Source organism: Trypanosoma melophagium, assembly GCF_022059095.1.
Source record: "Trypanosoma melophagium isolate St. Kilda chromosome Unknown ctg1segment0, whole genome shotgun sequence".
In the NCBI taxonomy this organism is placed as follows: Eukaryota; Euglenozoa; class Kinetoplastea; order Trypanosomatida; family Trypanosomatidae; genus Trypanosoma; species Trypanosoma melophagium.
Genome location: NW_027125132.1, coordinates 648,293 through 664,108, shown reverse-complemented (window position 1 = coordinate 664,108; position 15,816 = coordinate 648,293). Strand labels below are relative to the sequence as shown.

The 15,816-nt window shown below is 38.9% G+C and overlaps 6 protein-coding genes across 6 annotated transcripts; all 6 read right to left on the bottom strand.

The window, feature by feature from the left end:
• Positions 1-48: 48 nt before the first annotated feature.
• On the bottom strand, positions 49-1,518 carry LSM04_002681 (Protein of unknown function DUF2009; the record flags this gene model as incomplete). Its single annotated transcript, XM_067335477.1, has 1 exon — positions 49-1,518. The coding sequence occupies one exon, from the start codon at positions 1,516-1,518 to the stop codon at positions 49-51; it is 1,470 nt and encodes a 489-aa protein (XP_067195071.1).
• An 844-nt stretch (positions 1,519-2,362) lies between these two features.
• LSM04_004569 (Translation elongation factor EFTu/EF1A) lies at positions 2,363-4,345 on the bottom strand (the record flags this gene model as incomplete). The annotated part of the gene is made up of 1 exon (XM_067335476.1): positions 2,363-4,345. The coding sequence occupies one exon, from the start codon at positions 4,343-4,345 to the stop codon at positions 2,363-2,365; it is 1,983 nt and encodes a 660-aa protein (XP_067195181.1).
• A 584-nt stretch (positions 4,346-4,929) lies between these two features.
• Positions 4,930-5,517, bottom strand: LSM04_003970 (uncharacterized protein; the record flags this gene model as incomplete). Its single annotated transcript, XM_067335475.1, has 1 exon — positions 4,930-5,517. The coding sequence occupies one exon, from the start codon at positions 5,515-5,517 to the stop codon at positions 4,930-4,932; it is 588 nt and encodes a 195-aa protein (XP_067195143.1).
• A 2,703-nt stretch (positions 5,518-8,220) lies between these two features.
• On the bottom strand, positions 8,221-9,870 carry LSM04_000286 (Polyadenylate-binding protein/Hyperplastic disc protein; the record flags this gene model as incomplete). The annotated part of the gene is made up of 1 exon (XM_067335474.1): positions 8,221-9,870. One exon carries the CDS (start codon positions 9,868-9,870, stop codon positions 8,221-8,223), a length of 1,650 nt encoding a protein of 549 aa, XP_067194928.1.
• Positions 9,871-12,186: 2,316 nt separating this feature from the next.
• Positions 12,187-13,284, bottom strand: LSM04_005743 (uncharacterized protein; the record flags this gene model as incomplete). The annotated part of the gene is made up of 1 exon (XM_067335473.1): positions 12,187-13,284. The coding sequence occupies one exon, from the start codon at positions 13,282-13,284 to the stop codon at positions 12,187-12,189; it is 1,098 nt and encodes a 365-aa protein (XP_067195245.1).
• A 536-nt stretch (positions 13,285-13,820) lies between these two features.
• Positions 13,821-15,623, bottom strand: LSM04_008664 (uncharacterized protein; the record flags this gene model as incomplete). Its single annotated transcript, XM_067335472.1, has 1 exon — positions 13,821-15,623. One exon carries the CDS (start codon positions 15,621-15,623, stop codon positions 13,821-13,823), a length of 1,803 nt encoding a protein of 600 aa, XP_067195429.1.
• Positions 15,624-15,816: the final 193 nt, after the last annotated feature.

Here is a 15,816-nt window from a genome sequence, read left to right as displayed (position 1 = left end):
TTGTTGTTGTTGTTTGTTTGTTTATTCTTTTTGTTTTGCTACATTGGTTTACAAATCCAGCTCTCCATCAAAAGAGTTAAAACCGGCAAAAAGAAACAGAGGATAGAAAGGTTTACAACGAATATTATTGCACCAATTCCAAGCGCTAGTCAATCGACCATCCACACAACTTCCAGCATCATCCATATTATCACCTCCACTACCATCAAAACCATGACGGAAAAAGTCACGCAATATAGCCAATTTAGCATTACCTGCACTACCCCATACTTCCTTCATGTACGCATTGTGCTCAGAATTTTCCTCCAGTTTATCAATATGTGAAATAGTACGAAGAATAGGAATAATAATACGAGAAACTTGAACATACTTATCAATAAAATGAAAAGCATTGGGAACTTGATCATCACCAAGATGTACTCGTTCTGATCCTACCCATTCTCCAAGTTCATCTTTAGTTTGCTGTACAATAGTACAAATAGCTCGGTAAAGGTTTGGTGCTTTTTGTACACGTTGGTATCCTTGTCCAGTGTAACGAAATTCATATGGTTCATTGGGATTTAACATATCTTCTTCTGCAATTGTCCAGAGAGAAAACATTCGACGACATATATTTTTCCATAATGTAAGACTCTGTAATACAAAATAGTACTGACGTCTATGATCATGAGTCAAACGACTCCCATCTTCACCTTCATCAATACTCAAGTTTGTCAATTCATTTGTGGTATCAGGGGAAAAATAATCTTTTAATAATTGTAATAATTGATTAGTGCTATCTACATTATCATTGGCAAACTGATTGGCGTCATTAAGGCTTCTAATTGCAATTTCTACTTCCTCTGGATGTCTACCACTTTGTAGACTGTACTCTTTTGTTACAGCATTTACCACAACATCCTTTTGACGTAATGCCTTATTTAACTTATTTCTATTTCTCATTATAGGAACAGGCGTAATACAAAGAGGTAAACGACGATCTTGTAATAATTCTTCAAATCCCAGAGCACGACAATATTGACCTATTGTAATAATTCTTTCTCCTACAACAAATCCTAACATCTCCCGAACATTTTCATTTTGTACAGCATCTTGAACCATGTAAAGAAATTTTACATAATCTGTACGAAGTAAATCGGGATTCATCATTTTGTACCTCCGACAGGCTTCTATAGCTGAACGAATTTCATTTGAAAAAGGTGTAAAATTCTTCTCACGGAGAAGTACCGACCCTTTCTCAACATCCAATCCAAGAATTAAACCACTCAACGCATTTGTAATTTCTCTCACGATAATTGCATCCCGTTTATTACTCTTCAATACCGCCTCATCATCTACCTTATCGGTATAGTGAGAGGCCATAATAATGCCACGCATCAATCGTTGTATCTTCCGCTCTTCATGCTTGAGTCGCAGTGGAAGATAGTCCGCCTCTGCAATTGGGCCTGGCATGAGTTCATAATCACCGCCATTGGCCACCTTATCTGGACCGCAGAAGGAATTGAGAAAATAATTCATGCGTAAATAATAATAATAATAATAATAATAATAATAATAATAATAATAATAATAATAATAATAAAGAAAAAGAAAAATAAAAATAAAAATAAAAATAAAAAAGAAAACTTCTATTCTACTAGTTTTTTTTTAACTCGTTGTTAATGGTTATAGTTATTGTCTCTTATTTTTTTTGTTTGTTTTGTTCTTATGGTGTAATATAACAGAGAAATACAGATTAAAACAAAGACAAAGAAGAAAAAAAAAGGCGAGTGAATGTGTAATAAAGTGAACGCTTCTCTCTTTCGCCTTTTCCTTGTTGATGTTCCCTTTCTTCCTTGTGCTTTGTGCGAAGAAGTACTCAATTTTGGTGAATGAGGAAGAATAAAATAAGGAAGAAAAGGAGTCGAAAAATAATAATAATAATAATAATAATAATAATAATAATAAACAGTAGAAGGAATCAAGGAAATCTTGGGAAACGAAGATACGACAAATAACAAGTAAATACGATTAATAATAATAATAATAATAATAATAATAATAATAATAGTAATTATTATACTAAACAATGCCAACATCCCCTCCATTAGAATTGCATTTAAACAATGTTGTAAGTAGGAAAAGAGTTAAGTGAAAAGATAAGAATGAAGCAAAGAAACAAAAATAAAATAATTCAAGAAAATGCAAAAAAAAAAAGAAAGAGAAATAAAAAAAAACCACATGGGTTATCACCTATTGTTTTCTTTTTTCCTTCTTTTGGATCCAATACGTTCACACCCCCAGAGACCTCTTTCTTTCTTTTTTTTTCTTTTTCTTCTCCTTTTACCTTTTATCAACCCCCGCCCAAATCCTCAGTGTGTATTCACAGCACAACTTTCTCCACCAAACCACCAGCCACAGTTTCTCCCTCCTGCTGCAGCACAAAGCGGCCGAGGGCGCGGCAGACATCGGCGGGCTCCAATCCGATCTTCTGCGGCGCACGAAATAAAATAAGTGCCTGTGTGGCCTTTGGGACACATTTCACCATTCCAGTTGACCACGTCCCGTCACGATTCATCCTTGAGACTAACGCCATCACATTCACCTGTACCGTTAAGGCGTGCACCACCATTGTAAATGTGGCTCCAGGGAGAATGGCTTTACGTAGTGTGTTAAAAGTTTGCACACGAGCAATAAAGTCTGTAGAGGCGTTAATTAAAGCATCATTAGGACAACCCACACATCCGGGATATAATCCTATAATGGAAGAGGGAGTTTCAATCTCTACGGTATCACCAGCAAAGGCAACATCCACCAAACCCCCTGTTGTAGGTTTATCAATAGTTTTAACCAAAACTTTAACGTCTGAAGGTAGAAAAGCAATCTTAGATCCCTTTTGTAGTTTTCCACTTTCTACCTTACAAAACAAACGTGAACCATCAATATCCATTAAACTAAGTCGTAACGGAGCAGTTAACAAACGACTTTCAAGAGGACATTGATCAAGTAATTGTATCAAGGATGGTCCATCATACCATGGTGTAGCACTATGATCTATTTCACAAATATTAGTTCCCCGAATACCACTTACAGGACAGAAACCCACAACAGCGTCTTCCTTATATCGCATTTGCTTTATCAAATCCCCTAGCTGTTGTACAACATAGTTATACCTTTCCTGACCAAATTCCACAGCATCCATTTTATTAACAGCTACAACCAAATGACCGACACCAAGAGTTTTTAAAACGAGAAGATGATCTTTCGTACCATGAGCAAGACCTACTTCAAACTCTGATATACCAGCTGTAACCACAAGAAGTGCAGCATCCGCTTGTGTTGCACTACTTATCATATTAACTACGTAATCCTTATGACCCGGAGCATCTAAAATATGAATACGTCGATGCTCTGTTTCGAAACAATAAGATCCAGAATCAATAGTAACACCACGTCGACGTTCTTCTTCAGATTGATCCAGTAACCATGCATACTTAAATGATTCTTTATTTAAACCTTTAGCATTCCTCTCATTTTTGTCAACATCTGCTTGAGAAACTTTTCCTAACAATAATAATAAATGACCAAGAGTTGTACTTTTTCCAGCGTCAACATGACCTGCAATAACAAAGGTACAGTCATTTTTTGTCATATCTGGCATAACTGCTTTAATTGAATCACTTTTCTTTAATTTCTTGGAAGTTCCACTAGTTTTATTGTTATTGACAGTATTTTCTACCTCCTTCGCCTTGAGACTATTCATTGACTTTGTTTTTACATTATCTACAGTTTTGTTAATTTGTCCTAGTTTTAGAGTACGACCACCACTTGAAACAGGAGCAGGTGTTGTTCCAACTACCGGTGAAGAAGTTGTTTTCACATGTTTCGCTACAGACTGTGGTGTTGCAGAAACTGAAAATGATTTATCATTCTCATTAAGTTTCTTAAGTAGCATCATAGCAGCTTCTTCAATATCATATTCACACTCACGAAGAGCTTCAATGGCAGAATGTCGCGTGAGTTTTATTTCCATTTTCCTAACTCTAGTGAGTTCATCCCACCTCTGCATCAATTCTGGAAGTAGCTGCGTTAACAAACAGTAGTCAACATCATTTGGATTCAATGCATCCCCATTAGTTGATGAGATATCTGGTTTTACAGAATTCTGCTCTTGTTGTTCTTCACTTTGTTGCGTTGTTGTTACTGTTGTTGTTGGTGTCACACCAGGTTTAACGAGATATTGTAATTCTTCCTCATCGTAGTACTCAGCATCTTCTTCCTCATCGTAAAGGTAGTCATCCTCATAATAGTCTTCCTCTTCAATATCATCATCAAGACCACTATAGAACTTTTTATGCCGATTCATTGCTCTGTTACTTCGAAAAAAAAAAAACTATTCTTTTTGTTCTTTTTTCTTTTTTTTTTTTTTAGGTCTTTCTGTAGTTGCTTTTTTACTCTCTCAGGTGCATACAGCTTATAATCACCTAATTACTTCAATTACACTATATCACTCTGCCTCCCGTGTTATTGAGACAGATACGAAAGGAAAAGTAAAAACAATTAAAGAAAAAGAAAAAAATATATATTTATATATGCAAGATTAGCGATAGAAATATCAGAATTATAAGAAGAAAATAAATGAAAAGAAACCCCTCTTTTTCCATCCTTTTACTCTCAAGGAAAATACAGAGGTGATGATGAAAAAATAATAAATAAAAAGATTATAGCAGCACAATAAGAGACATCAAAAGATTTCACAAGAGATTCTTATTGCAATGCACAGCCAGATCGTTATTACTATTTTTTTTTTCCTCTTTTTTTGTACTCTTTCTCTTTCTTCTTTTTGGGGTTAGGGGAGGATCGCATATGTGCATCTAGTTTCCCATTCAGCCGTCGAAACAGCCGAATACGGAATACAGAAATAACTAAAAAAAAGAATGATAATCAATTTCATCTCAATAGAGCATGTGTAGGAGAAGGCGGTGGCGTTGAGGCTGCACTACTAGTTTCACCGTTTACCCGAGCGGCCACACTGTTCTGCAGTGCATGACGTGATAACATGAGACCAGTAATAATATCATGCAAACTTTCTTCCTCAATTGCCCCAGTTCGTGCGACATAATTCATAATTGATATTGCCAACTCCACACAGAGACGAACAGCCGTCACTCCAACCTTTTGGGCAATTCGTTGATTATTTTCCAGTACTGTAAACACTCTTAGCAGACGCCCTAGTAATGGATCAAAGACAATGTTGTACAATCTGGAGTGTGAGGTGGATGGTGCTGTGATGAGCAGCCATGTAAAAACAGCACGGGCCTCAAGGAAAAAGGGAAACTGCTCCACTACAGTATATGAAAGAAATAAAAAGAAGAAAAGTATCAACCATAGTTGTAGTGAATGAAGTGGGAAGGAAATATTCTTATTCTGTGCTCTTGATGTTTCTTCTGCTGTGTATAGTGTGCCAAATGCAGCATAAAGAAGACCTAGATGAAAAATAGCCGATGTGATAATCCAACGAAGCAGGAAAAGTATCATGCTAAGGCTAATTTAATAGATATTGTGATATTATATTTCTATGTTTCCAGTGTAATGCGTACTTTATCAGCTGATTTCTTCTATTTATTGTTTAATAACTTCACCAGTACGACAGACAAAGGGAGGAAAAACAATAACTAAATACGCCTAGAAAAAAAGGGAGAAAAAAAAAGCACAAGTGAATTACGATCACGTGCAAAGAGAGAAACAAAAACCAAAGAAAAAATTTAATACGATCAAAAAACACAATTTAAAATTATCAGTGGGTCATAGGCTAGATATCTATTCCTCTTTATTTTATGAAGGGGCTCACGCAGAGAAAAAATGCGAAGCCTTCTTTTTTTTTCTTTTTTTCTTGGATTATTACGACCACGATGTCGAAATGTAATTTCCTTTTTCTTTTTTTTATGTATTCTTTTTTTTTCCTTTTCAGTTTCTTGCGCCACTCCATTTTTTTTTTTTAAGAGTGAGAGAGGGAGAGAGAGAATACAACAGAAACCCCTACTTTATATATATATATATATATATATATATATATATAACAAAATCATTTTCGTCACTTTTCTTTATATATCTCGTTCACCTTCACCCCTTTCCTCCCCTTTAATTTTGCCCATTGTTTTATTTTTCCCTTTTTTCACATTTGTGCTGCTCACGTTATCTATCACTTTGTCTTTAGCTTTTCTTTCGCCTGTTTCCTCCTTTTCCTCGGTTTTTTTCTTCCTTCATCCGTTTCCTTTATTTTTCACCTTATTTACTTCAATTCTTTTTCTCTTCCATTATCACTTCCGGTCTGTCCATGAGCAAAGTGCAAGATACAAGTTGCCTTTGCTGTATACACTGGTGTAGGGGAAAAAAAAACCAAAGAAATGGACACAAAGAGAGTGAAAGATACCACAAAGAAAAACAAGAAACAACAAGAAACAAATTGGGGGAAAAAAACAGCAGTAAAGCAATTAAATATCATTTCTTTTCCTTTCCTCATCCATTTTTTTTTGTCGTTATTTGCATACTGTCCCTTTTTATTTTTCCATCTTCTCGCTGAAAACTTCTGCTACTGCGGCCGCTGCTACTGAGACTGAAGGAGAACGAACGAAGAGAAATATGTTTTTTTTTTTTTGTGTTCTTAGTCTACCAAATTTCATATTGTTTCTTTTTTCTCATTAACTTATCCTTTCAATGAGTATATGTTGGCGTTTCTCTACGAATACAAACACATTGTACGTAGCTTCATGTAGACAAGTATGGAATTCCACTATCCATTGACTTTGTTCTTTCAACCATCATCTTATATTGATTTGTCTCTCTTTGTTCGCTCGCCAGTTTTGCTTTTTTTTCGTTGCTCACCAATGTTAATAAAGGGAGCATCTAATACAGAAATAGATGAAGTTAAAGTATGAAAAAGAAATATGAACACATTGATACTTTCTTGATCCGCTGAATTCCTCTTTTTTTTTTTTTACTTCACGCACAGTCAACTATTTCAACAGGTCAGTCATCTTTCATCTGAGCCTTTACGCTTTCCTCAGTGCAACAGCATAACACAATAGAGCAGTTTAGGCAGCCACTCAAGGATTTAAAAATGTAATCATCAACAGAAACTTAGAAACACCAAACAACAGTAGAAGTAGTAGTAGCAGTGGTGGTGACAGTAAAATCAGTAAAACAGAAATAAAAATGGGTGGATAAAAAAAATTTTTTAAAGAAAGAAATTATGAAAATAAAAACAAAAAAGACCAATGAAAAACGTTCATCGTCCTTATAGGCGTCTACAGGGAAGTTGAACTACAACACCCCACCCATTCAAACCATTTTCATTTCTTTCTTTAAACTTCTCTCACCCGCATCACCATGCACGACAATCCACACATACAAATAGAAACGAACACTCGCTCTCTCCCTTTTCCAAAACACTGCTAAAGGGTACTTCTCACTTTGTTTATGTTCCTTTTCTTTTTTATTTCTGCATTTTTTATCCTTTTATTCACTCTCCGCAATGCATGCTGTAAAGACAAAAAAAAGAAACCGAAGGAAAGAATGTGTAAACAGGGAGAGAGCGAGTTGGCAAGCCGCGAGGTGTGTCAGGGTACCAGAGAAGAAATGGAAAATAAAAGAGACAAATAAAAGGAAAAAAAAAGAGCATCAAACGAATGGTTTTCTCATTCCTTTTTATTTTTCTTCTCACCGCTTTCACATGACAACAGATTCGGCACTCTCAACGCCCACTTGTCGCGTAATTACCTCCGATCGAATGTCTGTTTTTTTTTTTATTGCGGCTCTTTTCTTTTTTGTTTTTTTTTTTCGTGTTTTTGCTTTGAATACATCTTTTTATCCTTCTCATCCCTTCACCCGACTGCTATTTTTTTTTGTTTATAGATATATATATATATGTATATTTTTTTTTTCGATTTCATCGTACTTATTTTTTTTTTTTTAAACCACATGTTCTCTCCTTTTTTTCCTTCTTTAGCATCATTTTTTTTTTCTCTTCCTGCTTCTGTAGTAGCTTAATTATATAATATTTTTTTAAAAATATCCTTCAGCTACCCTTCCCACAGTATTTCTTATTTTTTTTTTTCCCTTTCCACTTTTGCCCTTTCACTCTTATTCCTCTCTGCCTCCTCACACCCGTTCCCTCACCCACTCACCCACATGCATGCATACAAGAGAAGGGACGGAGAGGGCCAGACGGTGATAGCACGCCTACACATTCATGTGGCGGTTCAGCACATCGAGGGCCTCCTGCACCTTTGTGTCCAGCAATGCGGTGTTGTCTAGCAGGTTGAGGATTTCGCTGTTGTCCATCTCGAGCAGCATACCTGTTACCTTTGCCGCCACTGACGGGTTTACGCGGACGATATAGTTGTACAGACGCTCGCCCAACACATTCTTCTGCTGCTCTGGGGTGAGGTTGGCGAGGACGGTGGAGAGGTTCTGTCCCTGCGGCGCCGGTGGCTGTGGCTGCGGGGCGGCCATCATCTGCTGCATGGGCACCCGCTGCGGGGCGGGGCGGGCGCGGACTTGATTCATCGGCGTTGGGCCGAGGGGGCGGAGGGGGCCGCCCATTCCCATCGCCGCCGGCATCATCGGCATGCGGGGGTTCACGAAGGGGACGCCGTTGAACATCGTCTGCGGGCCCATGAAGCCGAGCTGCGGGCCCATCATGCCGCCCATCAAACCACCCATCGGCGGTTGTCGCATGCGGGGCTGTTTATTGCGGATGTCCTCCAGCGTCTGGCGGCGGGCGTCCTTGCGGAGGGCGTACGTCACAAACAGCGGGCGGAGGCCGAGTGCGGTGCTGCCGTGCAGTTCCTGAATCGCACGAGCCGCAGAACTCTGCTCCTTGAAAGAAACAAAACCGAAACAACGAGACATCTTGGTGGCCTTGTCCATCATGACACTCACAGAGACGGTCTCACCATACCGCTCAAATAACTCCTTAAGGCGGCTGCTGGTAACAGTGTCATCAAAGTTTTTCACGTAGAGGTTGGGGTACTTGCTGTGTTGTTGCTGACGCTCGCGGCGCAGACGTTCACGCTCGCGCTGGCGCTCTTCACGAGAGCGGAAGCGGCAAACACTCAGCTTTAGTCCCTCCTTCGCCAGTGGACATTCCTTTTCATCCAATTCCTCCACAGCCTTGGCGGCGGCTTCATGAGTGGCGTATGCCACGTATGCAAACCCAACAGTCTGGCTTGGACCAAGATTACGTACCTTAGCGGAGGTAACCTCACCAAAAGCGGAAAATGTCTCCTTAAGCTTCTCATCATCCACAGAGGGATCAAGGTTCTTGACATAGAGGTTTGTATATTGCTTTAACTGCTCTTCACGATGGTGGGGCTGATATCGCTCCACTGTAATAACACAATCATCAATAGTCATTCCATTGACCTCTTGTACAGCTTCCACTGCGGATTCTTCCTTTTCAAAAGAAATACGTGCGTATCCACGTGATTCACCATTTTCATTCGTTGCGAGACCAATGGCAGTGAGACGACCGAACTTTGAGAACATCTCCTTTAGAGCATAGGTATCCACAGCAGATGGTAACTTCTTCACTACGATGTTAGTAACCCCACTGCGGCGCTTAGACGGATCACGCTGAATCTTTGCAATGCGGATGTGCTTTGATCCCAGCTTCACACCAGCTTGGTCCAGCGCCTTTTCAGCATCGGCGGGGTTTTGAAAGTTCACATACCCATAGCCAAGTGACTTTTGTGTAGCGGAGTCAACGCAAACACGTACAGAAGCCACTGGTCCGACACGCACAAAGTGGTCATAGAGCTTTTGCTCATTGAGGTTAGGGTCCAGGCCGCCGACCCAAATGGAGGGACTCGCAGCAGGAAAAGTCGACATTTTTTGTTGTTGTTGTTGATCTTCTTTCCTCTGGTATATGTGCGTTAATCACTTTCCTCGTTCTGTAACTGAATGTATGTATGTTTTTGCCCTTTTAGTATTCCACCCTCCTTTTTTTTTCGATGATGATTAGTGGAGCTTTTTTTTTTTGTTTCTTTATTTTTTATTTTTTATTTTTGTTTGTTTGAAGGGATTTTTCTTAGGATTGACGTTTCCAGTTCAACTTAACTACTAGGCCTTACTTCTTTTTAAATTCTGTTGTTTTTTTTTTTTACGCTTGGTTGGGATCTTTATTATTATTATTTTTTTGTGTGTGTATTACGCAATAATAGGTAGAGAAGAAAAAAAGAACAATAAAAAGAAAAAGAGGCACCTTTGAATTTAAATTGAAAGTAGTATCCAATTCAGGAAGAATACAGGAAAGAAAAAAAAAAAAGAAAAAAAAAAACCGAAAAACAGAGAGAAAAATTTGCAATCGAACGAAAAAAAACCTGTGTTTGTAACGCAAAGGAGAAAGTGACATGGTATAAATGGCACTACTGTGTTACATATCACACGCATGTCCACATACAAACATGGGCACATGAACACAAACATATTACACGCAAGCAAAGAAAAATGAAAATAAGGACGAGCACATCACACATACGTTATATATAAAAATATAGATATATATTGTTATTTGCGTAAATGTGTATAAAGAAAGAGAGACAATATAATTAGATTGAAAAGTGTATGTGTATGTATGCATGTGTATGTGTATTATACTTTGCTACTGCTTCTTACTAGACGTACGTTACACCCCGCATAAAAATATAAAAATCAAACAAAAAAAAGGTAAAAAAAATATTTCGTCCTTTATTTGTGTAAGTGTATTTGCTCCGTTTTTTTTTTTTTTTTCTCTTTGAGCTGTTTCCTTTTTGCACCCTCTTTTTCTTCCGTTTCTCTTCTAGTGGTGCAGAAAGTCTGCATCCATACAGTTGTTTGTTTGTTTGTTTGGCTTTACTTATTACAATAGAGGAACATACACCTATATACATAAAGAGAAATGATTAGGTCCAAGGAAACACATAGGCACAGATGCACGCTTTAATAGCATATTCGCAAGAACACATGCAAATATATTATATATATAACAATATGCACGTGCGTCTGTGTGTATGCATATTTTCTTTTATCCTCATGTTGACGTGCATATGGTAGTGAACAAAAAAATCAAAAAAGAGGAACCAATGATAGTGCTAAAATAATAATAACAAAACACAAGAAAAAAATCAAAAAAGGGAAAATAAACTCAACGACGCAAAAAAAAAAAGCATGGAAATTGAGAAAAAAGACAAAGAATTTTTCGGGGAGATAAAGAAAAGAAAGAGGGGTGGGGATGATAAGTAAGAGAAAAAAAAGTGTCCAAATATATCCATTTCTACACAGAGAAAGCGAAGCTGAGTAAGAGAGAATTTCAACGCAAAGAAAACACAAATGAAGGGAAAATAAGAAAGAGAAACAGTAGAAACTATCCTTTTCGTTTTCCTTTTGGGATCCCCTTTTCCCCCACCCACACACATACACACACTACGATCACCAGGAAGTATGGAAATTAGAAAAGGGAAGCCGCAAAACAGCAACGATAATTTCTCTCTCTTACCCTCATATCACATGGTAATATACTAGGCCAGAAAAGGATATAACAGTGCTACGATTCCTTTCATATTTTTAACCATACTCTTGAGTTTCTTTGTTTTATTATTTTCCATATATTCCTTGCTCTTTTGGGGTGTGTATTTTTATCTCCTTTCTATTTATCACTTCTCCTTTTATAATTCAATATCCAATATTCTCTCTTACCACAGAAATCCCAAGAAGATTAAGATTTATCCTGTCGCCTGTTGCCCGTCATATGAAAAAGCAAGGAACAAATCTTGACTTCTTTTTTCTTTCTTCTATTATTCACGTCTTCTGTCTATTCAGTTCACAGACCCTCTCGCCTTATTTTAATTTCCTTGCTGCTTTCTTACATCTATATGTTTTTTTTTTACTACTTTTCTTTTTGCTTCATTATCTCCTCTTCTTTTGGACCGCTCATCGCTCTCTATCTCAACGGTTTTTTTTTTGTTTTGTTTTGTTTTTTCGTTCGATGTCTTTCCTTTTCCCTTTCTTTCCTTTCATCATTCTTACATCTCCGTGCATGGCTTCTCTCGCAGAGTACTGTTTATCCATCTGTTAAGCTTAAGCCCTAAGAATGAGAAAATTCCCGTAAAAGGGGAAAAAAGTTGATTGCAATACAAAGTCATGCCTAATTTCAGTACCAACTTACTTCTACTGCACCACCGGGGGTTCATATTGCTCGTACTGTAATTTAATTGGCGAACAGCGCTCTGATTGTTCACCGCCGCTTCCCTCAACATACGGTGCCGTCTCCATTCTGCAGTTCAAGCGACGCGAGGAGATAGTTTCTGGTGAAGCCCCACCAGAGATTTCCCCACATGATGGTGTACTAACGGCACGCTGTCGTTGAATTTTTGAATCTTGTTCCTTGTTTGCCACACCATTTCCTTGATGTAACTGCGGTTCTATGTAAGTTCCCCCTCTGTTTGATTGTCGAGTATTGTTATGAGAAGAAGCTGTAGCAGAAGCGGAAATGGTAGGACGTGGCCGCACAAGTGAGAGTCGACCTGCCACCCCATTTGTAGTACCTCGCTGCTTTGCCTTCGTAGCACCTGCAGTAGTAGTAGTAGTAGTACCATTAGTAGTGGTAGCAGAAGTAACCGTCGTCGCATGGGAATTATGATTTCCGGCATTATTTAAAGTATGGATATTTCCATTCACCTTCTTCACAGGTGTATCTGGCTTTCTAAGACTTGCTGCAGAAGAGGTTCGGCGTACCCTTTCATTTCTAGATCCCGTGCGTCGACGTGAACCGGGCAGAGGTGCCGCCTCGTCGGGCACCGCACGGCGGCCAACGGCTGGATGGGCGTCCATTCCACCACGCGGCGGGGCACTTGAGCCCGAGCGCCGCCCCGGACGGAACGCGATGCCTTTGCTTTGGCAGACTCTCTCATGCGCCTCCGCGAGGCGGGCGTTGTCTTCTCGCATGCGCGTCCAGAACTCCGCCGCCTGTTTGGGATTCGTGGGGGGTGGGGCGTACACGCAGCGTGGGGGGAGTGTGGTGGTCGCCGGGGGTCTGTCGCCAAACAGCTGGGAACTTCGCAGCGGCCCCGCGGTTGTGTTATTCTTCACATTCACACGCCCGCTGCGCCCGTCTGTTGTTTCTTCGCTCTGCGCTACATTGCTGCTGCTGCGAGTACTCCCGCAGAACTTTGACCGCTCCCCGTTTTTTGGCTGACGCATCGGCGTGTTGCTCTTCTCTCTTCGCGAGAGAGGCGTTGGACGCCGGTCAGGAGTAGCGGCACGCATCACCAGTAATGTTTTTTTTTTCTTTAATTAATTAGTGCTGTCGCTAGTAGTAATAATGATAGTGATAGTGATAGTGATTGCTGTGTTTTTTTTTTCTTTGTTTGTTTGTTTGTTTATCGTTTCTTTTTGTTTTTTCGTTTCCTTTTACTTTCTTTATTATTTTTTATTGTTTGTATTGATAATGGTGGTTACAGTAGCGGTGGCAGTATAATGATAGCGCTGTTCTACCCTACTCTCTCCGTGAACTCTGGATACCAGATACCATGTAGAACACAAATAATAATAATAATAATAATAATAATAAAAGGAAAGAGAAAGATAGAAAGAGATTTTTTAAGCGAAGAAAAAAATGACACAAGTGAATGATTATAGTAAATAAAGAGTAGAAAATTGTAAACAAAAAATAATGAAATAACAATCGAAAGAAAAAAACTATTCTTCATATTATTATCATAACCTCTCATCAATCATATATATATAGGGAAACAAGCTGATCAGGAACGAAAAAAATAATGTAAATCATAACGCAATATAAATTAGGCGTCCCACGCTGCTAATCGAACAGCGGCATTACACAATTGTGGCATGCTCCACGCCGCACAAACCCCTTCAAGTGAGCGAAATGCCCAAGAAGATTTCCCGCCACCACTATTGCCACCTGTGCAGTCGTGAAGATGTGACGAGAGAGTCTCTTCCTCTTGTTGTTCTTCTTGCAACAGTAATACAAAGTACATGCGTCCTCCATCCATTTCACTATCACTTCGAATTACGTGAAAGACAGATCCGCCATTCGTGAAGCGCAATCGCCGCTCCATCGATCCTGCCGCCTGAAAAACCACTGCCTGTAACAACATCTTTTCCTGTTTAGCACGCAGTGTTGCTTCCGTAGCGAGACGTGACTGTGGAAATACAAAGTTTATTACCCAATGCTCGATTCCCTGCCGTGTGGCCGCATTATCTGAACTATTAAGTAATGTGTATTTATTATTACGCCACGCACGCCTCCCTGGACGCCGTGTACAGTCAGTGATTACACACAATGTTGCTCCGCGGTGTGTGTTTGTTGCGTCCCACAGCACTTCAGCGAGAGAGCAGCAGCCGCAAGTCTGCAGAAACGTCCGTTCGTCAATGTTCATATTATTGTTGTTGTTATTGTTATTACTATTGTCGTTGTAGTCAAAGTAATACGGTGGTACTGGCAACAATGGCGCAGCGCTCGTATTAGTAGTAGTATTAGTAGTAGTAGTAGTAGTAGTAGTATTAGTAGTAGTAGCAGTAGTAGTAGCAGTAGTAGTAGCAGTAGTAGTAGCAGTAGTAGTAAAAGCACTACTATTGTTACCACGTGAGGTATTGCCAATAGGTGACTCTTCCAATAATGCGGTGCCGCGTGGAAGAGAAAGAAAAGAGCTAGAGAAAAGAAGTGATAATCGACCATACAGGCAACATATAAGGCATTGTAGTACACAAAGAAAACGACAGTGAGTAGGAAACACCGCATGTGTTTTTGCAATACCACATAGCATTTCATCCATATAGTAATAGGCATCAGCAAGATCAGTAAAGGTATTAAACTCAGATTGAGAGAGGTTTGGATAATTGTTAAGAGATGTGTTAGCGAGTAATCCTATTTGATCCCAAACAGAGTATAACTTTTTCATCTCCTTCTGTACACTATATGCTGTATACATGTAACGTACAACCACCATCAAATCAATATGGAAAGCAGAGTTTTCAAATATTTCAGCTATACACTCTAATAAGATAGCTTGAGCACCAAGAGTACGTTGTAAAACAAATAAAAAATAACTAAACTTGGGTGCTTCTCCTGAATAAATTGCATAAAGTGTCCGTTGAGCATCTTTATGCGCTTTATGAATCCAGTCAATGACATCAGGCGATCGTACCTGTGACCAGTGTACAGCAAACATATGAGGTGGTACTTCACGCGGTGATGTTAATGGATACATCTTACCAAAGAGAAGTGACCACAGTGCACGAAACCTAGCCAAGTTATCGCAGTAGAATAAAGCTGCAGCAACATTCTCACTATTTAAATATCCCTCTGCAAATTCTAAAGAATCTTCAAGCACCTTCCAAGCAGTTCGGCTACTCTGAAGAGCTGCTTCAAAAATATCATCATGTTGATTTAGTGATCCCTTCAGAAGTAATAGGGCCGATACCGCCTTTTCCATTTTAACAGGAAGTGAATAACTACCAGGTATATTATTATGATACGGCTGTAGCCCCATACAACTCAATACAGCATCCTGTGTTACAGCAATGATTCCCTCATCTGAGAGACTTTTTAGTATAGTTAAGTGAATCTTTTCATCATCCATTCCCAACTTAAAAAAAAAACACAAAGAAAAACTACACCGCTAGCTTACAAAGAGGAGAAAAAAAATCACAACAGAAGAAAACGACATAAAATAAGGTAAAGTCTTACACTCTACAAAAAAGTAAACGTAGAAGGAAAAAAAAAACATCATCAATATTAAAACCTAATAATATCCTCAGTAATATTTACAGAGT